Source organism: Fonsecaea multimorphosa (assembly GCF_000836435.1).
Source record: "Fonsecaea multimorphosa CBS 102226 unplaced genomic scaffold supercont1.8, whole genome shotgun sequence".
In the NCBI taxonomy this organism is placed as follows: domain Eukaryota; kingdom Fungi; phylum Ascomycota; class Eurotiomycetes; order Chaetothyriales; family Herpotrichiellaceae; genus Fonsecaea; species Fonsecaea multimorphosa.
In genome coordinates, this window is record NW_015971642.1 from 58,074 (window position 1) to 82,796 (window position 24,723).

General features: G+C 51.3%; 8 protein-coding genes across 8 annotated transcripts; 5 read left to right on the top strand and 3 right to left on the bottom strand.

Moving 5' to 3' along the window:
* Window positions 1-864: 864 nt before the first annotated feature.
* On the top strand, window positions 865-2,619 carry Z520_04713 (uncharacterized protein; the record flags this gene model as incomplete). The annotated part of the gene is made up of 2 exons (XM_016775217.1): window positions 865-1,904; window positions 1,977-2,619. The coding sequence occupies 2 exons, from the start codon at window positions 865-867 to the stop codon at window positions 2,617-2,619; spliced, it is 1,683 nt and encodes a 560-aa protein (XP_016633260.1).
* Window positions 2,620-3,702: 1,083 nt separating this feature from the next.
* On the top strand, window positions 3,703-5,298 carry Z520_04714 (uncharacterized protein; the record flags this gene model as incomplete). The annotated part of the gene is made up of 1 exon (XM_016775218.1): window positions 3,703-5,298. One exon carries the CDS (start codon window positions 3,703-3,705, stop codon window positions 5,296-5,298), a length of 1,596 nt encoding a protein of 531 aa, XP_016633261.1.
* Window positions 5,299-5,495: 197 nt separating this feature from the next.
* Z520_04715 (uncharacterized protein) lies at window positions 5,496-11,029 on the bottom strand (the record flags this gene model as incomplete). The annotated part of the gene is made up of 2 exons (XM_016775219.1): window positions 5,496-10,902; window positions 10,956-11,029. The coding sequence occupies 2 exons, from the start codon at window positions 11,027-11,029 to the stop codon at window positions 5,496-5,498; spliced, it is 5,481 nt and encodes a 1,826-aa protein (XP_016633262.1).
* A 2,044-nt stretch (window positions 11,030-13,073) lies between these two features.
* Z520_04716 (uncharacterized protein) lies at window positions 13,074-14,358 on the top strand (the record flags this gene model as incomplete). Its single annotated transcript, XM_016775220.1, has 3 exons — window positions 13,074-13,254; window positions 13,312-13,362; window positions 13,442-14,358. 3 exons carry the CDS (start codon window positions 13,074-13,076, stop codon window positions 14,356-14,358), a joined length of 1,149 nt encoding a protein of 382 aa, XP_016633263.1.
* Window positions 14,359-14,491: 133 nt separating this feature from the next.
* Z520_04717 (uncharacterized protein) lies at window positions 14,492-15,382 on the bottom strand (the record flags this gene model as incomplete). Its single annotated transcript, XM_016775221.1, has 1 exon — window positions 14,492-15,382. One exon carries the CDS (start codon window positions 15,380-15,382, stop codon window positions 14,492-14,494), a length of 891 nt encoding a protein of 296 aa, XP_016633264.1.
* A 428-nt stretch (window positions 15,383-15,810) lies between these two features.
* Z520_04718 (uncharacterized protein) lies at window positions 15,811-19,103 on the top strand (the record flags this gene model as incomplete). Its single annotated transcript, XM_016775222.1, has 2 exons — window positions 15,811-16,079; window positions 16,133-19,103. 2 exons carry the CDS (start codon window positions 15,811-15,813, stop codon window positions 19,101-19,103), a joined length of 3,240 nt encoding a protein of 1,079 aa, XP_016633265.1.
* Window positions 19,104-20,368: 1,265 nt separating this feature from the next.
* Window positions 20,369-22,195, top strand: Z520_04719 (uncharacterized protein; the record flags this gene model as incomplete). The annotated part of the gene is made up of 1 exon (XM_016775223.1): window positions 20,369-22,195. The coding sequence occupies one exon, from the start codon at window positions 20,369-20,371 to the stop codon at window positions 22,193-22,195; it is 1,827 nt and encodes a 608-aa protein (XP_016633266.1).
* A 327-nt stretch (window positions 22,196-22,522) lies between these two features.
* Z520_04720 (uncharacterized protein) lies at window positions 22,523-24,250 on the bottom strand (the record flags this gene model as incomplete). The annotated part of the gene is made up of 1 exon (XM_016775224.1): window positions 22,523-24,250. One exon carries the CDS (start codon window positions 24,248-24,250, stop codon window positions 22,523-22,525), a length of 1,728 nt encoding a protein of 575 aa, XP_016633267.1.
* Between the last annotated feature and the right edge of the window lie 473 nt (window positions 24,251-24,723).

A 24,723-nucleotide genomic window follows, 5' to 3' on the forward strand; every position in this document is an offset into this window, starting at 1 on the left:
TATGAAAGGCCGACTAGCTGGGAGGTTCTGCTGCTGAGACAAACCGCGTATGTGATCTTGATTGTCTCACAATAACCTGGGAGAAGAGGTATTTTGACTCTTGCGTGGCACCGCGACGAAGAGCTACCTAGTATTTACATAGCTTACCTAGCGAGCTAGGTACGGTCAACCCTTCGGCTCTGAGCAGTTCTTAAACTCCGCTTGTGGTGGAGTCACACTACGTCTCGGTAGTACCAAAAGACTAGTGGACGGGGTATGGGACGAGGGAGAGTATGTGGGGTAGGCCTCACCAGCCTTTCTCCCAGCTCCTTGGATCGTGCTCGGTTGGTCATCAAGGCTCCGGGTCGAAATCAGACGCCACATTGATCCTTAGACTTCCCGTGGTTCTCTGCCCTGTGCCTTTTCACCTACCTAAGTACCGGACTCGCAAGGCCAGCTTCACGGAACAGGACAGGCACCTCTCTTGTTGTTCTTTTATCAATTAACTCCACACTTGCTAGACCCAAACTCGTCGGATCAAATATCTCTCCGCTCACCATGAGCCTCGGTAGGTGGGATGACCTCCAACCTAGCCATCCTTCTAATCTAGAACTCCATCAATGTCGGCTAACGGAATCCAACGACATCTGTTGAAAAATGAGAGATCGAGCCCCAAGAAGGTATCCAGTTCGGTCATTCTGACAATTGGGGGACTGCTATGGCAAGTATAATACCCATATATCAACTGTCGCCTCCCGCCCCCTCCTAATCTCGTGGTTACTATTGCCCTCATTCTCTCATCATATGTTGTGCTTGAAGCTCTAAATCACTGTCTCGCGTTTTTCGCGCATCTGCTTTCCTGTGCTCGATTTACTACTCTTCATCATGCCGTACAAATCCGACTGGACAGTGGCCATACCAGAATGCTCCCTGCCGACTTTCCTTTTCAAGTCGCCCACGGCGCCGTTGGGATCCAAGCGCGCCTTTTCTGAGGCTGCACGCCCTGATACGCACTGCCTGACGCGTGACCAGTTTCGGTTATGGGCCCAACGATTTGCACTTGGCTTGCAACGGTCCAAGCATTTTAGAAAAGGGGACCGCATTCTTCTCTTCAGTGGCAATGACTTTTTCGTTCCAGTCGTGTTCATGGGCGTGCTGTGCGCCGGCGGAATCTTCTCTGGCGCCAACCCGACTTTTGTCGCAAGAGAACTGGCACACCAACTGAGAGACAGCGGCGCGACGTACCTTTTGTGCGCAGAAGGTTCATTAGAGACGGGTATTGAAGCTGCAAGACTGGCCGGCCTGGAGGTGGCTGAGAGGGTCTTCGTCTACAACTCCAAGATATTTGATGGGCAGACCACTGGGCTCAAGGGTTGCAGATACTGGAGTGAACTTGTGGCACCAGCGGAAGACGCCAAGGGATTTGCCTGGGATGATCTAACAGGATCAGGGCAATGCGACATCACCCTAGCATTGAACTACAGCAGTGGCACAACGGGTGTTCCCAAGGGCGTCGAGATCACCCACAAGAATTACATCTCCAACACACTACAAGTGCAATATATGTCCAAACTCGACCCAGAATATCAAGCTCGCAACGCCCGTGCCTCATGGCTCTGTTTCCTTCCGCTGTACCATGCATACGGCCAGACTTTCTACATCGCTAGCGCCTTTAACCGCGAGATACCAGTCTATGTTATGCCCAAATTCGACTTCATTCACTTCCTCGAGTATACGCAGAAATTTCGCGTCACCGACTACACGCTCGTGCCCCCCATAGCAGTCATGTTGGCCAAACATCCCGCAGTGGAGAAGTATGACTTGAGCTCCGTCGAGAATATTGGATCTGGGGCTGCACCGTTGGGCCGCGACGTTTCGGAACAAGTGGAGCGACGCATAGGCACAGGCTTGAACTTCAAGCAGGGGTATGGAATGACCGAGTAAGACACGCGGAGGCCGTTCATTGATTGCCCAAAACCAGCTGACACTTTTGATAGATGCACTTGCTCCATTCTCGGCTGGGATCCGAGGAAGATATCTTTGACTAACTCTGTCGGTCAACTCAATCCTAACTGCGAGGCCAAGATAATGACTGAGGACGGCGGCTCGGAGATCACGAGTCGCGGGGCTTCCGCGGTAGGAGAACTATGGTGTCGTGGACCCAATGTTATGAAAGGATACTGGCGCAATCCAAAGGCAACCGCGGAAACGCTTACGCCAGACGGATGGCTGAAAACGGGCGATATCGCATATGTGGACGATGAAATGTGTTTCTTCATAGTCGATCGGAAGAAGGAATTGATCAAGGTGAAGGGAAATCAAGTGGCGCCCGCCGAGCTCGAAGCCCTTTTACTCGAACACCCCGGAATTGCAGACGCGGCAGTGATAGGCATGCCGACCGAAGACGGAGATGAGAAGCCACGCGCCTTTGTCGTCCGGCAGGTCGGGCCGCAGGGAGCTAACCTGACGGGAGAGCATGTCAAGAAATTCGTCGAAGGGAAAGTCGTTCGATACAAACGATTGGCAGGTGGAGTGGAGTTTGTGGATGCTATTCCCAAAAATCCTTCCGGCAAGATCCTAAGGAGACAATTGAGAGATGCAACGAGAGAACGGATGAGAAGAGATAGTGTGAGACTGTGATCTCCGCCATGGACAGCGAGATCATATCAAGACTGTTGATTCTGGCAATCAAATAGAGGATCAAGATGGCCTCTGGCTGGTCGATAGCTGAAATGTGATGGTCCGGGTTTATCAGCTAAAACTAACCATCAAAGTCGAGATAGTAGTGCTTTGGCTTTGCTGCGCTGTTAGCAGAAGCCAGGTGACAAGGATAATTAAGGCGCTCTTGGGTTGATCGTGGCCATCAGCATTGCCCAGTCCTAAGCAGGATCGGTTCTACACATCACTCCATGCACATAGAAAGCTGGCGAAGGTCAATACCTTGAAAGCAAGTCACCAGTTTTAAACGAACAGCTAGCCAAACAAGGATACGATGTAAACATAAGACTGATCTCTTGTGGTGGTATGGCTGATGTCAGAAGAAGCCTTCAGCAAGGCCGATACGAGAAAGAGGCCAAGAAGCTGTCAGACTATGTAGGGAACTGCATATACTCCGGACAGGGCAGAAGGGGCCACTCCTGACCGGGTTAGAAAACATGTCCATTTAATTATCTCTCGTACTAATTGCTGAGATAAGTCGGCGTCAACGGAGTCGACTCCGGAACATCGGTCCTCCCTGTGTGCTACCCAAATAGAAAAGTCATTTTCCATGAGCGGATCTCCTGGAAGGAGCCTTGACTATGAACTTTATGCCTTTTCCAAAAGTGCACTGGGAGGATATGGATTTTTGAGCCGTTGCCAACAGCACTGAGAGGAAATGGAGGCTATGTCCATGGTTCTTCCTGTGCTAGGCGACCGCTGGGCAATAAGACGCCACCACTGATGCAGGGCAGGGTATAGTCAAGGATTACAAATCGCTGCCCGCGCCAATCTGTGCGAATAGGGTATTCTTGGAAAACAAGTGAAGCAGGGGTAGATCATGGCTGTGTCGCTGGGCTAGCTTCGACTAAGTCTGGCAGTCGAACGGCGCTTGTCATCCCGGTCAGACATTTTCCACCTAAATATACACACCATGTCGTTTAAAATGGGCGGCTTAAAGATATCCCAACGATCCAGTATACCTGCCGTCGATCGACCAGCAAAAGTATAGCGGCCAAAGCTGCAATGACAACTCGCGACTTGGTCTTTGTCGATGGCCTCTCCTGGACCAAAGCAGACAAGAAAATCCAGATATCAAAAGTCAGAGCTCATGCCAGGACCATCGGGGTGAGGACGCGCGAATCGCGAACGCTGGCTAGTCCTGTGACGAAGTGCGTTCGCCAGCTGCGGAAGAAGGCACCGTTTCCCTCTGTTGCTCACGAACGTTCATCGTGTCCGTGGAGTCCTGCCGCACACGTAGAACTAGAAGGCTCGGATCACAAGGCCCAAGAGAAACTGTCTCTGGTTCTCTTGGGATCACACATGAAGCCGTTGGAGAGCCGATCCGAAAATACGTCAACACCTTCTGATACAGAGTTCGACAGCAGCCAGAACGCCTACCAGACCGAAGTTGTCGTTTTGGATCCAGACCCATATTTGCGTGGATATCGAAAAGACCCTTTCAATCCTATCCCAGAGAACTCTTGCCTGGATGCCTTGGATTTTTACACTCAGCATTATGTCCCAAACAACGCTCCGCTCTATGAGGTCTTCAACATCACCAACATATACAACCGCTTTCCCCTGTTACTTTTGCAGCATGGCTTGTCTATGCATGCAGGACTGTGCAATCTTCTCTACCAATTTGAGTTCTTTTTGGATCCAGCTGCAAAGCCATCCCAGCGGGTATACACTCATTTAGGGAGGGCGTTGGCAAACTTGAGACGGGAAATCAAAACCAACGGGACCCTACCCAAAGACATCTCCACCGTCCTCGTCATGAATCTTGCCGTTAGTGCACGATCGCTTGGGGATCGAGAAGCGCATGAGATGCATAAGGAACAGCTGCGTTTGATGATCCAGGCCAAAGGAGGGCTCGACCAACTTGGCCACGGAGGATTGGAAAAGTGTATGATGCTTCAGTGGGAGGGAATGTGGTGTTGGACGGATGGCCGAAGTCCAACGATATTTCCTGGCGCTCGACTCAATCCAAGTGCAGAACGATATCCCCAATACCCATTTGACGAAGACATACGTGGACTCGTCAACCAGCTGCCAGGAGGATTCCAGGACCTCGCGGAGCTAGGCATCCTCAGTGTTCCAACGCTTGAAGCCCTGCTGCGTGCGACAGAGGAGTTGAAGCGTAGGAAGAACAAGGTGCCAGGCACAAACGACAACGTGATCTTTGAATATAGAAGACACCGCTACCACGACTTTCTGCAGGCGTGTCCCTGCCTGGCAGACTCCGACGAGCACCCCACATTGGAAAAGCTCATCGTTTTGGCGCTCATTCTTTACTGCTCTGCGAACTTCTGCAAGCAACGCCTTCCCACAACACATTTCGCAGCTGTGTCCGCACGGGCTACTGTTAATTTGACGAGGATATCCATGACGTCCACGGATTATGAAAAGAAAGCTCTGGTCTGGGTGTTCATGGTGGTGATTGATTCTTGGAGGTCGAGAGGCGGACAAATGAGATCGGCGGGTGTGGATCTGCTAGGGCTCTTCAAGCAGAAATTTCCAGCAATGAAAAGCTGGAAGGACATAGCTAACCTGTTGTCGAGATTCTTGTGGAGTGAAGACATGGAAAACTTTCTGAGCAGCTCGTGGCCAGACGCCTGAGCCTCATGGTAGCCAAATGGGTCAATGGAAATCTCGTCCTCGCATATGGCGGTGGTTACTAGGAATACAAACTGACATTAGATGGAGTTGCGCACTTCGAATCGGCCGCCAATGTCTTCTTCTCGTGATAACCGTACAAGTTCTGTGCTTGCTGAAAAAGTTACCATTTGAAATACAGTGCAAGACTGAAGCAGACGTCACTTCTCGTCCTGGTCGTCATCCGTGCCCAATGCTGCCAGAGCTATCTTTAACTCTTGCACAATCTTAGCATCCAGTATGTTCCCCTCCTTCGCATTTTGCCAGCTGACTTCTCTTTCGTTGGTTGGGACGGTCAGCTTTCGCCTTGCCTCTTCCTTCATTGCAACCAAATCACGCAAGTCTTCAGATATCGCTTTCCTGTGCTCGTCGTAGCCCTTCAATGGCAATACAGTTGTGGGATCCACTGCAGCAGAAGCGCCAGCATCCCGGAACGAGGAAAGCAGGCGCGAGATAAGAGCTAGAGTCGCAGCCTCATTCGTCGCGGTCAGGGTCAATACGTAGGTTTCATCATTGGCTGTTTGCGGCGTAAGCATCACACTCGTGCTTGCACGAATAAGTTGGTTGGGGAATCGATTAAGAAAAGCAGATATTTCGGGTGCAATAGCACCACCAACGGCGTAGAGGAGATTAAGGCAAAGTGGGAGGAACCCCTTCGCCCACAAACGATAGAGGTATTCGCAGTTGGGTCGGTTGTCAGCATGGGACGCTCCACCTGGAACACTCTGAAGCGACTCAGACGTCTTGGATGAAAGGATGCGGTTGAGGACGCCTTCGATCGCAAGCTCTTCCGCGACAGACGGCAGGGATGATATAGAGGCCAATAGCTGAACACTGTATTCAGCGTAGCGAGGCTGAATGTCGCCCTCTGACCGGGTGAGCAGATGAGACCACGAATAGAGCAAAAGGCCGACCGAGATAATCCCGGAAGAAGACAGTCGTTCAGACAATTCCACCGAGAATTGGGGGAGACTGGGCAGTCTGAGGATAGTTTGCATCAGTGTCAATAGGAGTAAAATGTCACGTGGTCCTATAGAATCGTCCTTGTCGTTGTCGTCGTCGCTCTTCAATCTCCTTTCCCTTTGGTCCTGAATAGCAAGAACCGCAGATTTGAACCCGTCCGCCATGATCGTACTCGTGATTTCAAGGAATGTTACATTTTCGTGATCCAGGGTAATAACAGCAGTGGAGCTGCCGGGAATCATGGTCGGCTTTCGCTTTTTCTTGACATGAAACTCGATAGTGAGGAGTAGAATGGAGAGGATCGATCGCCAGTATGTGAGGTCGTTGTTGATGATGGCTTGTTCATAGGATCCATTTCGGAATCTGACAGCATCCCAAGCAGGCCCCAACAACCCTGCGAACTCAGAACCCCTGACGCCGAACGCAACAAGTTCACGCAGAAGGACTATTACGAGATCCGCCCGCGTTTGGAATAGTGACTCGAAGAGAACTTCAGACGGATAGATCCGACAATTTGCTTGTAAAGACTTCCGGGCAATTTGTGCCATTGCTTTTTGAATCTCGCGATCCTGAACGAAGAATTTGCAATGGTCAACACACAAGCGTTTCAGGCTCGAAAGCATGGCCAGTTCCGAATCCACGGCTGAAAGATTCATATTCGCTCGCCTAAATTCTGCTGAAAATGACTGGCTGGTGGGTGTCCCTTGTCCACCATGCCAGTACGAGTCTTTGGCCAACAGCTCACCAGCGAATTGGAGATCGTAAAAGAAACTCGGACCATAGTCTCGTTCAGTCAATCCGGTGCGTTTAACGTCGGAAACTGTCAACCCATTATACTTGGCTGCAAAATTTCGTCGCAGATTGGCGTGCAGTGATGAATTATAGCTAGAGACATCGACTGCATGTGAAGTAAGCCAGTTGACCAATGGTAAGAAGGTTTTGACGGCGTTGAAGTCTCTCGCGACTTTCACATGATGAAGATGAGTTGTTGCAATATCGGTGACACGAGCGGCGATCAGGTTTTGCTGGGCAACGTCGATTTCATCGTAATGCTTGGGATCGAAGCCGGTGACTGACAAGACAATAGTAGAAAAGAATTCGTCCGAGGAGGAGAGATCCTTGGTTACCCAAGACCAATTTTGCTGCGCCTCCTGAGCAAAATCTAGCATTGCCTTCAAAACGATTCGAGGAAGCCTTGATGTATCTTTCATCTCTCTCATTGCAAACTGAAGGAACGTTGGACCGGGGACATGCTTGGTAGGGGCCTCTCCCGACTTAGGACGCTTTGAGTTGTCCGGAGCAGCGCCAGTCAGGATAACCATAGCTAGCCATTGCTGGGAGTCCTTGACCAACAGGGTAAGGAGCTTCCAAAGTTCAGCACGTTCCTCGGGAGATTCAGACTTCTGGTCAAGATGTCGAACAAGGTTGACAAAGTCGATGCACGAAGAAGAGCCCAGGTGGCCCAACAAAGATGATGCTTGATGTCGCTCCACATATCCCAAGACGGAACGCAATAACGTGAGACAAGGATTGCGGACGGAAGACGGGTTTTGGAGAGTCCGAACAAGGCAAGGCACTGCATCAAACATACGCCTCTCGAGCATGGACAGTGGAAGGTCCTGTGATTGGCCATATCGAACAAGCAGCGATGCCAGCGATAACACAGCGCTTACATATCGATCAAGGACACCTTCACCAGCTAGCACACATCTGTTAATTGTGCTCGCTATGAAAGCGAGACGCGTGATCGGGTTCATCGCAGCATCTTCTGGACCTGACAATCGAAACGAAGCCACAAGATATTTTGCTGATCCAACAAAAGGCATTGTGCGTTGGTTGAAAGAACATATCGACAGACCATATTCAAAAGCGTAGCGAAGGATATGGTGAAACGAGTCAGCAATCGACGTGCTGATACGGACCTGCTGAGCCGGTTCTTGAAACGACCAATCTGAGATCTCTTGAAAGACTTGGAACATGATCTCCGTCGCAGCCAATAGCATGTTACTTTGGACCCGCCATGCTGTGGAAATCGTCGAGTTCCGTGCGGAAGCGCCGTCGACAGATGAAAGACCATGAGGGGAGTCCCTAAGCGCCAAGTTGATCAGTGATCCGTACAAATCCGTGCACTTGTCCAAGAAATCGAAGTGTCCGAGCGGTGCTTCCACTACGGTGACAATGCCGAGAATTGGTGAAGGAGCTGCATGATGACCAAGAAGACTCGTTCGATTGAGGTTGGACCATATTAGGTGTGGCTTGATTTTCGTAAGGACATGAATGAAATGTGTACAAGATGTCATGATTCGACAGTCGAATACCGACGCAGACCGACGGCGGAAAGCCTGTAACTCTTGTTCGAGTATGTCAAAGATGTACAAGACTATATCCGTCTCCGAAGTGAGATTGCTGCTCGCTTCGTCCAGGATGGAGGCGCAACGTTGCTCAACTTGGTCAGCAGACTGACCAAATGAAGTGCTGCTCAGAACAGTCGATAAGAGTGTCGTCAGAACATCAATAATCTCTGAAACCACAGCTTCAGGGTCTTCAAAGGGCGTCAAGGCAGAGGCTAGCAGTCCCGTATAACGCAGCTCCAGTAACTGCCCCATGTATGCCAGACCTGAGAACTCATGTTGCCATCTAATTACTTTCGGAGATGCATCCGGGTCAGAGATGAGTTCACCAATCGCACCAGCTGGAATGATCGAGGTAGTCTCTGAGTCCTGGTATGCGTAAGTCAGTAGCTTGTTCTGTGAAAGATCCAGTACATTGACTGGTTTATTGAGAGCCACAAAGCTTCCGATTTCGTCCTCACGGGTGGTCTTATACTCAATGCCTTTGATTGCAGCTTGAGTAAAGGTTACGAGTCTCCGAAGCCGAAATTCGACGTAGGGCGTCCCGTCCTCACTAAAGATAGGAGCCTTTGCCAATGTTCGACAGAAACGCAGAAAAGGCAAACACTCGTATGGAAATCTAGCGGCCGCGGTCTCGAAAAACCCTTCCATGAGAAGATTGTCCTCGATGAATTCTGTGGCGGGATCATAGACTTTCTTGTCATAAGAATTCTCGCGACTCGCTGACAGTACGGCGAGCTGCGATGATACCAACTCAGGGGTGTATCCCAGGAACGACTGCGACACAGCAATGAGTTCTTGTATTGTTTGGAATTTGTAAATAGCCAATGTTCTCGAGGGATTGCCGGCAGATGCAGTGAGCAGTGTAATGTACTCAACAATGTGACATTGGTCAATGGCAGCGTTGAGTAAAAATATCGATGGATCCTCGTTTGTGCTGAGCGTAGTAAATCTATCCAAAAGTTCTTCAAAAATCGTCGGTTGAAAAGAGGAGGCGCTACCAGAAGAACTTCGGCGCCCAGTTGCAGCGTCAAAAGTTGCGACTCCGTCAATTGTCCTTTGGACATGGTGACTCTCTCTGTTTTCCTTTATGGCAATACCCAGTTGTTTGATTTGGTGAACCACAATCGCCCATGCCAGGATTGCAGGACCGGCTTGTATGTTCCCCGTCGCGGCTTCATTGACAAGCAGCTCATGTATTTGGAAGGCACAGTCGAGATCAAAAAAGTACTCTCCCTGCGAACTATGCCGAACAGCTTGGCCAGATGATGCCGTTTCGTTCAAAATAGCAACGGTGGAGCCGAGATTGAGGAGAGACAACGATACCAGGGATGCTGTTGACTGTATTTTCTGAATTGCTGCACGTTGAACATCGGTTTGAGAATCGAAGGAGGCGAAAAACCCTACCGAGGACATAAGCCTGAGCCAGAGGAGTATGGTTTCGGAGGACAGTTTCTCTTCTGAGCTCCGCAGCCTCAGCAGCAGGATTTCCAGGACCACGCTGATCGTTTGGAGGCTTGCGGTATCTCCCACATCTTTGAGAAGACTCAGGTCGGGCTCGTCCAACTCCCATGAACGGGCGGATTCGAGATTCCGTAGCTGTGCTCGAATAAATCTGACCCCATTCTCAATGTCCTTGGCAAGGGCAGATCTCCCACGTCGTCCGAGGTTGCCGGATAACCCCCGGGGTTGTGGCAATGATCCCTCGCCGGTACCCGACAATAGGCTAACGTCCAAGAGATCCCTTGCTAGGCGCAAAAGCAGGATTTCTTGCTCCAAATGCTTGCGAATCAGACGGGCACGGCGCGCATTTCGAGAATTGAAGATGGCTTCGTCTCTTGCCAGCGAGCTCCCTCGCCCTTGAAAATTCCTGTCCACAAAATCTGACCCAAGAGCATCTTTCAAACTCGCCACTTCGGCCGGGGAGAACCCTTCTCGCAGCCTGGATTCAGAACGATACTGCCACTCCAGGATAGTCAATCGCAGAGCCTCCTGTTCTTCGAGGTTGACCTGCTTGCTGAGCCACAAAGCATCCTCCTTCAGCTCGTCACGGTTGAATTGTCCATCTGAGGAAGTTGGTATCGCCGAAATTTGCGAGTCGAAGGCACTTTTTGAGGAGGCTGAGGGGGGAGGAAATGAAGGGAACGTGGAATCCAAGATCTCTTGAGTGTGTTGACCAGAGAGTAGCTTGGTCGCAAATTCCCGCCTTGGTTGGTCAAGGGAAAAAAGCGCGTCAAAGAGATCGTCCCAGGAACTGTGATTTCTCGTCAGTATTTTGTTCGACAAACTGTTGCGGAGGGGTCGTACAGAAGGAGGAGCTCGCCAGCAAGACACTTTTTAACGTTTGGAAAATAAACTGGGTTCAGCGCCCCAGACGCCATATCATGAGAAGCGATCAACTTTTGGAAGCAACATTGACGGAATTGTTTGATCGTTGAATAATACCGAGTAGTTAGATATTAGCCAGCTCGCCAGACATTTAAACAAAGCGCGTCGCAAGCAGTCCCAATGCTCCGCGGTAGTCAAGGCTGCGTACTAGTACCTAGCCAGCCTAGGCACTCTTGGCGTTCAGTCCACGCTACTACCTACCTAGGTAGGTATGCCGTACTGCACTTCCATTCTCCACTCAGGCTGCTCACAGACTTGACAGAATTGGAGGGCTGTTGGGGTTCCCAACGAGCTATGCCTAGTACTATTAGGTACTTCGTAAATTTCCTCCAAACAGCAAGCTGTATTGACTTTCTGTCGTTCGTGGAGGTCTAAATCAGGCATAGATTGGGACAACATTCCTGCTGTCTCGGATTGCGCTTCCTTTGGACGTTCTACTCTTGTAATACCCAGATGGGGGAGTGCGACAAAAACATTTGGCGGCCCCATCGCAGCATTAGACTTGTACTTGGGTAGGTACCTAGGTACCTAGGTAGGTATCCGCCCAGGCTCCACACCACTAGTGAGAGGCTCTTTATCATCGTGGGCCTGTTGCACTCGATATGCAATTAACATAGCCGACCTTCAGAGGCCAACAATGGCAGACAAGTTCACCGTCGAGGGTCATTGAGAATGACTCCGGACTAGTTGCTACTCTGGCGTCCATGACAACGAATATGCCGGTGGAAAAAAGGGCGGCCGTTGATGATGAGCCTGCCAACTGCTTCTGCGAATATTGCTGTACACATCCGAGGCTGCGGAACGGTGGGCTACATTCACAATGTCTGGTGAGAGTGATTGCTACGGGTGCTGTCAGCATAGCGCGGAAGGATACAAGATTTTATGTATGCAAAACCCCGTCGAGTTCTCCACCTTGCGTTCTCGCTTGACAAGCTTCTCAGCCTTGTCTAGAGAGGTTTATGGAGACTGAACACGATACATATGTCTTCAGTAGAGCTCAATGCTGAACCAAAACAGGCAATGCAAGCCGTTCGAAAAGGGAAGTTGCCCTGATGTCGATCCCTGATTACGCCGCAGATTTCAGCCTTGCTGCTGAGCGAATTGTATCTTGTCACCATTGCCTCCTTGCATCCCCGTGGTCATTAATCCCTATGACACTGCTAACACGCTTGTCAGAATTCTGACAATTGGGATGCTCAGGTACAGTTTCTTTCGGAAGATTAACGTGGGGCTAGGACAAATCCTGTGCGATAGTCCAAAGGACTGCAGATGTGTTGGACACTCTTTTTGTACGTGACCGACCTGACCAGTTTTGTATATCAGGCACTCGGTACCAGGTTTTTGCATAACGAATTTGCCCAACATGTATGCGAGCGACCAATTCGTTAAGGTACTCCCACAAATCATCCTCACACAGCATAGTGTAAGACTGGAGTCTGCCTTTCCTCATACTAAGCCACCACCGACCATCCCGCTCACATGCAAACCTCATACGTGAACTATATCATCTCGCCCTTTCCGATCTTTCACTGTCGCTTAATGGTGTGCCCGCTCTAACCTTTTGTTTGCTGTCACAGCCTCAGTCCCTTCTTTAACGTTCTCTTGCATACAGCCATCCATTATATCTCTCATGAAGGTTGAACCACTTGCCTCTGTTCACTCTATGGGTACACATCAATAAGAGCCTTCGTCTGGTCTTCATTTTGGATCTTCACACTGTTAGATCCTCCAATGAGACCTATTCATCCTTAGTGCTTGTCACCAGCGAGGTGTCACCTCCTTGCAAATTCACTATTGCCAGACTCCGGACTTCCAAGCGCGCGCTTTGCAAGTGGGCCAGCTTTGGGTGTCCTGATACAGTTTCTTTCAGCTCGAACTTCCTTTCCTTCGATTCATTTTTCAGGTCACACTTCCTCTGCCACGCTCGGTCCCCTCAATACTGTGACTTGCTGTCAGACCAATTCGTTGTCAAACTGCCAAGCAAGGTGGCAAGGAAATACCCCAAAATATCGGCTCCGACAACACTGAAGCGCATCGATGGACAAGGACGAGAAAGTCGGAGAGATGACCAAGGACTGGGGAGGCAGCTCCAGCACCAACATCTCTGCATATGGAAATCCTGGGACAACGGAGGTAAAGTCGCAGCGAGCGCCCAAGCGGAAAATGGGGGACACGGAGATTGCAACCCTTACCAAGGATGATCGTGTTGAATTGGCGGGTAAGAATCCTTCTTCTACAACCAGCTGGTTGTACTCTCTGAACTGATGTGGCACAGGAAAGGAAATTGATGCCGCATGTGCGCAGTTCGAGGCAAAGATGAGTGGCCGTAAGTTTGTTCCATCTCGACTTTCAAGATCACCTTTCATTTCCAGCATGTACTGAAGCCAAATGATTTTCGGTCATAGGCGGTTATCGGCCCATCGTCGACCAAAGTGGTTTCGTGTACCTCTTAACACTGGTAAGGAAGGATATATTGAAGAATCGGCTTGAAAAACATCACATCAAGGTGCGCTATGCACCTCACTTCTCTTCCCAGCACGACAATCAGTACTCGATGAATTATCGACCCAACGAGGCGAAGCGTCCATCGTCTGAAAAAGGTGTGGTCCCGGGGCGGTGTCTAAGCTGCTCACCCGCTAATGGAACGAAAGACAGGGTTTTCAGGGTTTCTGGAGACCCTGGAGCAAACTCGACACTTCCTCCGTGCCCAGTGCCGATGTACTTCTTTCCCAAGCCCTACCCATTTTCTCGGAATCCCGTAATTGAAAGTTCGCTGCCTCGACACCTCAGACCCTCCAACCCCAAACTTCGCGCGCGCATCCCCGATCCTTGGGCCTTTAGCCTGCAGCTTTTCGAGACAGACCCAGCATCGACTTGCGGCAGATCCATAGGGCATAGCCGTCGAGGACTGAAGTCGTATGCATGCTACTCCATCGATACGCGGTCGGGAATGATCCACATCCAATCTCTGGCTCCGGCCGGCAGCTCGTTTGACCTGGCTTGGGATATGTTCTGCAACTTCTTCAGCAGGAGGGTGGGTGTCGACTGGAAAGATATACATGGAGAGTGGAAGAAAGGCATCCCCTGCGAACGACTTTTAAGCGAGAAACCGCATGGTGAAGACGGAGCAGATGATGGTGGATGTTTCGGTATCTCAAGGACAAGGCAACTGCAGGGCCGTAATGGAGAAGTTTACACAGTGTTCGACTCCGTTGAAGCCAGGAGTAGAAAGCCCAGCGTGACGGTGCTGATGAATAGGCATGAGCATGTTGCGGAGGACCGATTGGATGTCCGGGCGAAGACTCCAGAGAGAGGATGGTGAAAGCATCGTGCCCAGCAAGGAATGCCGGAAACCGTCCGGTCGTCTATCGCACGAGAAGACTGCCGCATAGCAATGCGAAACAGTGAAATCGGCATGGTTCTCGGCACTGACATGCTGCAGGACGAGCGTCAACTCATAGGTAGTCCTTCTTGCGGCTAGTTCTTGTGTATTGGGTCAAAGCCCATTCAACTTCGCCACCAGAATCCTTCTCCAGAGTACCACCTCGTATCTCGAAACATCTCATGGTCATCCTGGGCCCGACTTCGGCCAACTCGACGTCCCTGTAGCCAGTCTGCACAAAGACATGATGCCGCACCTCGATACTGTCCTCGACGTTCTTGAAAGTCACTACTCTGTTGCCAACTTTATGTGGGCCATCCCGTGGAGGGAAGATGTGCTTGAGGATCTGGACCACCCGTTTCCCCAGCCTTGTCGTAAACCCCTCGAAGATCAAATGAGGATAGGACTCGGATACCGTCCCTCTCGACGCATCGGGAATGTCTGTCCGAAGAACGACATTGTGTAGAGAGAAAGAAGCGGTTGGACCATGTGGCAGGTGGGAAATGGTCATGGCAGTAGGAGTGCCTCGATGCTCGTGGAGCAGGATAATGTCGGTGAGGGCGGCGGCCTTTGCGCTGGCAAGAAGATTGGGGAGAATCAAGTTGCCTCGATTCAAGCGGATGGAGGTGGGCAGGAGCAGGCGAATTTCTTTGGAAAAGGTCGAGAGGCGTGTCGAAGGGCTACGGGAGGTGGTGACAAGTGGACGAGGGTCGGAGAGACCAGACAGCATCGAGTACTCATCGTCCATGGACTCTTGTGCTGCAGCACTCTCGGGATCCAGAGATTCATCGTATTTGAAATCCTTGCGTAGAGAATTGTCATTAGCAAGGGACGGGTCAAGTGGTTTCCCAGTAGCAAGCGACTTTTTCAGCAGCGCCCGCTTCTCTGCAATGCTGGCATCTCGCAGCTGAATTGCGCGACGGTAAATATAGTCTCGGCGCTCGCGAGCCTGCCGACGGAGCATTGTGCTGGTCTGGGAAGAACGCAGATAGAGGAATGCAGGGAATCAAGGAAAGACCAGGACCAGAGAAAAGTGACATTGTCAGATATAATTTTTGGCGGAGAAATTTCGCCGCACTTGATCCGCACCGCGACTACCCACCTCCATATTCCCTCCATCCCTCTCACTCTCCTTTGGCCACCCCCTTCACTGCACATCCTCCTGCTACTACAACCCCCCGCATGTTTGACAATAGGTCGCGAACGATCTTTGAGAACTGGAGACCGTCGGAGGGGTGTGGAATCGCGACGTCTATGTGAAAACTGGGTGACCCTGTGGACTGCGCCGATCGGTCACCCTTCGCCTGAATCTTTAACGCTGGAAGCGACGCAAGTTTTTCTTTGATGTGAGACTGTCCGGGATACGGACACGATAGAGATCGGCTTTCCAAGATGGAGGCGTTCAGCAACATGGGGAACCACTTGGTTTCCAACTCCGCAGCCGCCATCAACGCCATCGACGACATCTCGACTGTCGACCCCGATGAGAGCGTCCTCAGCCTAGCCAAGGGTCCCAGAAGACGTCAACATGATGATGATGAGTCAGAGAGCATAGAGGAAGACGACCTTGAGAGCCTCGCTTCCGCAGCAGTTGATGCGAATGGCAAGAAACATATCCAAAAGGCGGAAGAAGAGAAGGAACTGCCGCCCCACGCCTGCGCGTATGTCAATACTTTACTTGTTGTTCAGGAGACATTTCACTGATTGGTTCCAGCTACTGTGGCATCCATAATCCTAGCAGCGTGGTGCGCTGTTTGACATGCTCCAAGTGGTTTTGCGCCGCCCGTGGAAATACCTCCTCTTCTCACATTGTCAATCACCTCGTTCGAGCCCGCCACAAAGAAGTCCAACTTCACCCGAGCAGCTCCCTCGGTGACACAGTCCTTGAATGCTACAATTGCGGAACAAAAAATGTCTTTCTCCTTGGCTTTATTCCTGCAAAGTCAGACACCGTTGTCGTTCTGCTCTGTCGACAACCCTGTGCAGCGATGCCATCCTCCAAAGACATGAATTGGGACACTTCGAGGTGGCAGCCCTTGATAGAAGACCGCTCATTCCTCTCTTGGCTTGTCGCACAACCGACCGACCAAGAACAACTTCGTGCCAGGCATTTGAGTCCTCAAATGATTGCAAAGCTGGAGGAGCTCTGGAAAGAAAATGCCAATGCTACCATCACCGACCTCGAGAAAGCGGCAAATATCGATGACGAGCCCGCCCCTGTCCTTCTGCGCTACGATGACGCTTTCCAGTATCAGAATGTCTTCGGTCCCTTGGTCAAGATTGAGGCTGATTATGATCGCAAATTAAAGGAGAGTCAATCGCAGGACAATCTGGTTGTCCGATGGGACCTTGGCCTGAACAACAAGCACTTGGCCAGTTTTATCTTGCCCAAACTTGAATTAGGCGATGTCAAGCTGGCTGTGGGAGACGAAATGCGTCTCAAATATACCGGAGATTTGCGACCAGCCTGGGAAGGCGTGGGTTATGTTATCAAGATTCCTAACAACCAGTCGGACGAAGTCACCATCGAATTACGAGCAAAGGGCGACCACAAGTCCGTGCCTACTGAATGTACGCTCAACTTTTCAGCAGACTATGTTTGGAAGGCCACATCCTTCGACCGGATGCAGCTCGCCATGAAAACTTTCGCTATCGACGAGCTGAGTGTCTCTGGCTACATCTTCCACCGCCTTCTCGGCCATGAAGTTGCAGCAGCTCCCATGAAAACCCAGCTGCCCAAAAAGTTCAGCGTCCCTGGTTTGCCTGAGCTCAACGGCAGCCAAATCAATGCGGTTAAATCTGTCCTGCAGAAACCCCTCAGCTTGATCCAAGGCCCTCCGGGCACTGGGAAAACCGTGACCTCTGCCACTATTATTTACCATCTATCCAAGATCAATGGTGGTCAAGTCTTGGTTTGTGCTCCCTCTAACGTAGCTGTCGATCAACTCTGCGAACGCATACACCGTACGGGACTGAAGACTGTTCGAGTGACTGCGAAATCCCGAGAAGATGTGGAGTCGTCCGTTGGATTCCTCTCTTTGCATGAACAAGTCCGCATGAACGACAGCAATGTGGAACTGGCGAAGCTGAATCAACTCAAATCCGAACTTGGTGAACTTTCAAGCCAAGATGAGAAAAAGTACAAGTCCTTGACCCGGGCAGCAGAGCGAGAGATCCTACAAAATGCTGATGTCATTTGCTGTACATGTGTTGGTGCTGGGGATCCAAGACTTGCTAAATTCAAGTTCCGCACTGTCCTGATCGATGAGTCCACGCAGTCAGCAGAGCCAGAATGTATGATTCCTTTGGTTCTTGGCTGCAAACAAGTGGTCCTTGTGGGTGACCATCAGCAATTGGGACCGGTCATCATGAACAAGAAAGCTGCAAAGGCTGGTCTCAATCAGTCTCTCTTTGAGCGTCTCGTCATCCTTGGCTGTGCGCCAATTCGCCTAAATGTTCAGTATCGCATGCATCCCTGCCTGTCGGAGTTTCCATCAAACATGTTCTACGAAGGATCTCTCCAGAATGGCGTTACTATGCAGTACCGTCTCCGGAAGGATGTGGATTTCCCCTGGCCTGTTCAAGACGCACCAATGATGTTCTGGTCGAACCTTGGAAATGAAGAAATCTCGGCGTCAGGCACCTCATATCTCAATCGCACGGAAGCAGCCAATGTGGAAAAGATCGTCACGCGCTTTTTTAAAGCTGGTGTCAAGCCCGCGGATATTGGTGTCATCACTCCATATGAAGGCCAGCGCAGCTACATCGTCAGCTCCATGCAAGCCACCGGGACCTTCAAAAAGGAAATGTACAAGGAAATCGAGGTCGCTTCGGTTGACGCGTTCCAGGGGCGAGAGAAGGACTTCATCATATTATCTTGTGTCCGGTCAAACGATCACCAGGGCATTGGTTTCTTGAGCGACCCCCGTCGTTTGAATGTGGCCATGACTCGAGCCAAGTACGGTTTTGTCATCCTCGGCAACCCCAAAGTTCTCTCCAAGCACCCGCTCTGGCACTATCTCTTGCTCCACTTCAAGGAACGCAATTGTCTGGTCGAAGGCCCTCTGAACAACCTTCAGGTATCTCTCCACCAATTTAGCCGACCTAAACAGTCCTACCGAGGCCCACAACGCTATCAAATGGCATACAATCATGCTAGTCATATGGCGAGCGGTATGATGAATGGGCGGACGGCTCCGCGCAACGATTACCGTGAACCAGCAGGCTCCGTTGTCGGCTACATACCGGACGACGTCTCTTCTATCCATTCATCTGCCATGGGCGGAGTAGGTGTCCCCGCGGGCTATCCACCAATGTTTCAAGGCTTCACACCCGACGCATGGCCCTCTCTTCAAAATACGCAAGCTCGACGCCAAAATGGAGTCAAAGCAAGAGCAGTCCCGGGTAGTGTGGCGGGAGAATCTACGGTGGCGACCGAATCCGACATCACGGGCAGCATTCTCGGACAAGGCGGGGTCAGCCTGGATCAGTTGTCCATTCATGACACCAATAAACAGCCCAGTTACAACCAGGCGGATCGACTGAAGAGATATGTCGAAGGCGGAGTCCCAGCACCAGGTGGTTATGTTTCCAACCACAAACTCGGCAAGCTTATGCACGAAGACGAAGACGCCAGGAGTGTTTCAACTGCATTTGCTAGTCAAGTTGGTGGAAGCTACGACTGATATCATGAAGACGCAGTGACAACTTTTCAACGATAGCGAAGAACGAGCTCATCTGAGCATCTCTTACGGTGTGAAGTCATCATTAGCACAAGATGCCGCCTCCGATCAGACGCCGGTCTCGGACTCGACGGGTCACATGTCGCCCTTGCCACGAGGGGGCCATACCTCACCCTCTCCCTTCGAGATCCGCCAGCAGCAGCGACAAACGGCGACGGCAACGATGCGATGCCTGAGTCTGGAGGCTGCACAGTTGCTTGAGACGAGTCCAGGATATTGCCAGGATCGAGTAGATGCAACGGAAGGAGAGAAGATCGAGAGTGGGTTGGGCGAGGCATTGGAGCAGGATGCAGCGTTTTGTGAAGGGATGGTTTGCTTGATGGAACTTTCCAAGTCTACCACCCTTTACCGTCCTCTTTTTGGAAGCAGCATGCTTGGACGGCGGCGGCAGCAGTAGTCTCTTAGGTGAGGGTACCAGCAAGACTAGGAGCGGTAGGAGGTGTGAATGCAGAGCGAGGGGGGACGATGGCGACCAGCAGAATGAAATCAGATTGTTAGTGCTTTCCACCATTTCCTTAGGAATTGTTGTGTGTTAGGGGAAGATAGCACTCAAGTCACTCGTTTAACAATCAACAAAAGATAGTCGCTCTCTTAGTAGAAATCCACTGGGGAAAAACCAAATCGGACAGTTGCTTGTATCGGTAAATTACTGCTCGTGCTGTGAAGTGCATGCCTGCTCAGCTGCTGACCCCACACATTTCGAGGCTCAGGAGGTTTGTTCCTTCGTGAAACACGGAGGAGGCAATTCGACGGGCCTTTACTGTTCCCTCAAACACGCACAAATTTCAACCTGATACACAACCATTGCCTATGGTGGCCTCTTCTCCCGCCCTTTCGATCTAGACTCGCGTCTTGGCCGGTTATCATGTAGCAGCCTCATTCAGCCGCTTCCTTCACCAACTGGATAGTAGGGTTTCGGATCGGCCATGACCCGACAGCAATTGCTCATCGAGAAGAGACAATCCCTCCGTCATGGGGATCTGGCCAGCGCCTCCTCGGTGCAGGTAAGTGCGTAGCTATTTGATCTTCCCTTTTCGCGCAGGAATCTGCTCTCTCTTTCAGTCCCGGTCTTCTGCACAGTTGATCCACGGCAGGCAGTCATCATCTAAAATCACGAACCCTCCACGACCACCGCCTTAGAGAGAAGAGAAAGCAGTCGACCATAGATTTGCGTGACAAGCCTACCAGTGATATCGCCACCGTCTATCATGACCGCCGAACCCCTGCCCGACCATCGAGCACTGAGAGAGGCGTTTGACCACGAGATCTACTCTTCCTCCGGCACTCCGCTACGATTTGGCTCCCTGTTATACGATTGCGATGTCTATCCAGCCGAAAAGCGAATCCTCGTCATATTCATCAGGCATTTCTTCTGTGGGAACTGTCAGGAGTATGTCCGGAGACTGTCTTCGACTGGGTCGCCCTTCCATCCATCTCAGAAGTCACACCGACCGTCCACCTCGATAGCCTCGACGACAAACTTCTCCAAGCCTGCTTCCCGCACCCTTCCCACAATCATAATCATTGGGCCAGGCCAACCTAGCTTGATTGCGTCGTACAAGAGTGTGACACAATGTCCTTTCGACATCTACGCCGATCCTTCTACGCGCCTCTACGAACTCTTGGGCATGTACCGCACGCTAGCCCTTGGCCATAAGCCCCCTGGCTACATCGAGCATTCCCTCTTCAGCGGTGCCCTGAAATCTGCTTGGCAAATTGTCCGCCGTGTCGGCAATGGGGATGCCATGAGTGGAGGAGACTGGGCCGTCAATGGTGGCGAGTTTCTTTTCGTCAGGTCGGCGCGTGGCAGACCCTCGATGGGATCGGAATCTTATTCCTCAAGATCGAGGTCGAGGTCGAGATCGAGGTCGCGAAGTGGTCAACCTCAAGATTGGGACGTTTCGTGGTGCCATCGAATGGTCAACTCTAGAGACCACACCGAAGTTATCAATCTACAATATCACGCCTGCCTCCCAGAACTGTCATCGCGAGCAAACTCGCGCACCCCGTCTCCTGCACCCCTGAAGTCGATTTTGGTCAACGGCGGCAGAGCACATTCCAAGACACCTTCAGGAAGCTACTCGGCGGAGCGTCTCGGTTCTTGTCCAGGTCCGGATATCCCCAAATCTCGTGAAGAGGTTCTTTCGAGCCAGCGCCTCAGCCGCCCACACTCCAGGGGGCATTCTACATCCAAGAGTCATCATCGCCAACGTTCGCGGAGCACGAGCGTTGGTTCTCAGACGAATCATGCAGCAAAACAGAATCACAGGAGAGTATGGTCAGGTATCAGTAACACAAGTACATCGCGGTTGGATGGTGTCACCAGTCCCATCTCCGAAGTTGTAGAAGAGGACTTCAAACCACGAAAGAGCTTCTCAGCCACAGTTGCAGAGAGTGTGAGGTTTGGTGCGCTTCTAAAACGATCAAAGTCATTCTCGAGTCCGGCACAGACAGATGCTACCTTTCCCGTGGTCGAGACTGCTGGAAAAGTTGACGCGGCTACTCAATCGCGCCCAAGGAGCAGGACGAGTGTCTCCAAATCAGGGTTCAAACCGGACGCTGCTCCCTATGCCCTTCGCATTGAATCCGAGTCCAAGCAAAAGCACAACGACATCATCCTACCCTCCTCCTCCTCCTCCCCCCCAACCGACGCACCTTTGCCCCTTCCCAGACCTCTCGCGCCAAAATCTCCACGCAAGCATGCGCGATCGAGAACATTCTCCTTCTCCCGACCAAGTCTGCCGCTGCGAAGAAGAGCAGCAAGCCAGATCGAGATGGGTGAGGACGGCGTCATGTTCGTCGACGGCGTGGAATTCGTGAACGTCATTAGCGTCAAGGCACGCATCGAGGCCAGCAGTGCTCGAGATCAGACAAGAGAAAGGGCAGATAGTGGGCTCGGCATGGAAGTCGAGACGCGGAATGACAAAGGTGCCCCAAAAAAGGAAATCAAGACAGAGATCCCAGAGGACAAGAAGAAGTATTCCGTGTTGTCTGTTCTCCCAGAGATTGCCGCTCTGACCCGGCAGGATGATTGAAGCAGGAGAACTCCTAGCAGCTCATGCCTCGAGGTATGAAGTGTATACACTGTGCACACAGGCAAACAAGACATAGTAGTATCACGTGCTCAGCACGCGATATAAAGACCATTGAATGAATCTAAAAACGCCTAGATATGTTTGCCATTATCCCTGAGGTTGGTATACAATACAGGCTGCTTGCCTACTGCACCTCTATCCGGGGGTCCCGAGTCGAATCCTGCGCCAGGTCCTGTCGTAAAGTCATAATGCCGTCGCTCTGTCCGTGGTGCATGCTTTTATCGTGTGGAAGATGTGCTGTTTCTCTTCAAGTCTCTCTGTCAAAGATCAGAGAGCATTACTCGCGATCGGCGGAGAACTCGATACTGGCCTTCCATTCAAGTCAGGGTCGGTATGACTGTCTTGAAAAAAGGCATAACCATTTCCACTCCAAGTTGGGAGGCCACCATCGATACGACCCATCTGCGTACTGAATTGTGCAGTAGGCTCAGGTAAATCAAGGTTGGGAGGTTGAGAGACAGGAAAGGTGGGCAGTGAGGAGGTCGAAAAGTCGGCGAGGGCTCCAGAGTTGAAAACGTTTGCCTGAATATTTTGATTGGACAGATTTTGGGTAGCTGACTCGTCGAAACTCCCAAACGGGTCTCGGGAGTCGAACGGCGACAGTGTGTCTGGAAATCCACCAAGCATAGGTGGGCTGGTGATAGAGGAGATATTCGCACTCATTGATGGTGTCTGTTGGGCTGGTTGAGGCTGGAAGATAGGAAGATCATGTGCGTTTGGCATGGACGCGACCCTTGCTTGACCAATAGCATAATCTGTTCCGTACGAAGCCTCAAAATCTGTCCAGCTGAAGGAGTTGTCACCCAGCTGTCCATCCGAGAAATTCCACGTGCCATTGGACTCATTCGGTAGAAGGTCCCAAGGAGTCGGGGTATCTGTTAGTGGGTCAGCATACACGTCGTTTGGCGACCTGCCAATCCTGCTAGAAGGTGATTGTGCATGGGAACAGTGTGAGCTGAGAGGCCGATTAGTCCAAGAATGCTGCTGAATAGGGTATGTCAAGTAGATGGCGTTCGGGTTTAGCGTCTCGGAAAAGAATTGCTGAAGCTGATGTTGAGAAACATCGGCGGTACTCGAGAGAAAAAATGATGGTTGCCCGCCCATACACGACCGTGGATTGTTTTGAGAGATAGAAGGGACCGGTGTCAGACTTTGATTCCCAACGTATGCTTGTTCTGCTAGATTCTTGACTTGTTGCTGAGCGTGATTAATTGACGTCGCGTTGTTCGGGTGATCAGGGCAGTAGAGACAGGAGCAGCCCGAGCCGCAAGAACAACTGGACTTCCAGGTTTCACCCGCTGATTGAGGTTGAAGCCCCTGGACATGGTCGGATTCGGGATTTACTAGGCCGGGATGAGGCTGTATCGCAGCAACGTTTTGACGATGTCGACAACCCCCTTTGGGCGACTCTGGCTCGGCATTGGGCTTCCCAGAACTACAACAGGACGAGTTCACCTCGTCTGACTTGGCCTCTTCACGCTCCTTCATGCGTCGTTTCCGCTCCTGGTATTCCTCATCGCTGATTTCTTTTCCATTGGCATCTGTCCAGACTTTTTTCAAAGTCATTTTATTCCCCTCGGCGTCTTCCCAGACTGGCTTTGGTGTTGAGGTCGCATCCCGACTGATAACGGCGGGGTTGTCGACGCGGACTATCAAGAACATTTCCTGGGTACAAGCACAGTCCCTTTCACACTTGCAGGCTTTTGTGGTACATGCGCAGTTCCTCGGACAGTGACATCCTCTCTTCTGGCCTGCTGAAGGACGGCCCGGCTGATTTGTCTCGGAGATGGGTCTTGTCTTTCCATGGTCACATTTGTGGACTCGATGGCCTCTCTTGCAGGACTCGCAGGCGTAGGTCTTGCCGTTGATATGTTGTATGGCTGGTGTCTCGCTCTTGTAAGAGGCCTTTATCTTTTTGACCTTGCCATCCTCAACTCTAGAATTGCCTTTCGCAGGACTGCCGACCTTTGGCGGAGTGGCAGAGGGCTCTTGCATCGTTCTGCGGCGTAATGTTGCGACCCGAGCGTGGGTGGTTGGTGCTACCGACGAGAAGTACGGGCAGATGTTCAGGGAAAGTGGGCAACAGGATGGACTCGCTTTCTAATTGGATCTATCGGGCACAGTTCGTGGTCTGATCGGCAAGGGCGGCGCCAATTTTATCGACCAAAGAGTGACATTGAACGGAGTGGGATTGAACACATGTCCACCACAGTGAGTGTGCCAAATGTCGATGTAAGAGGCTTTGACGACTGAATATGGGGTCATCCACATGCAACGACCTTGAGGATAGTCAGAGTGGCGGTAATATGGTGGTAGTCGTAGTGTAACTGTGAGAGAGTCTCCGCGAGGACTCGAAGTGGCAGCGGTCGAGTGGTCCCTGAATGAGAGGCAGGATCCGCACAGCCGCTGTTCCAATCGAGGGGAAACTGCTTGGTGTCCTCAAACTTATGCAGGTCAGCCGGCGCCTA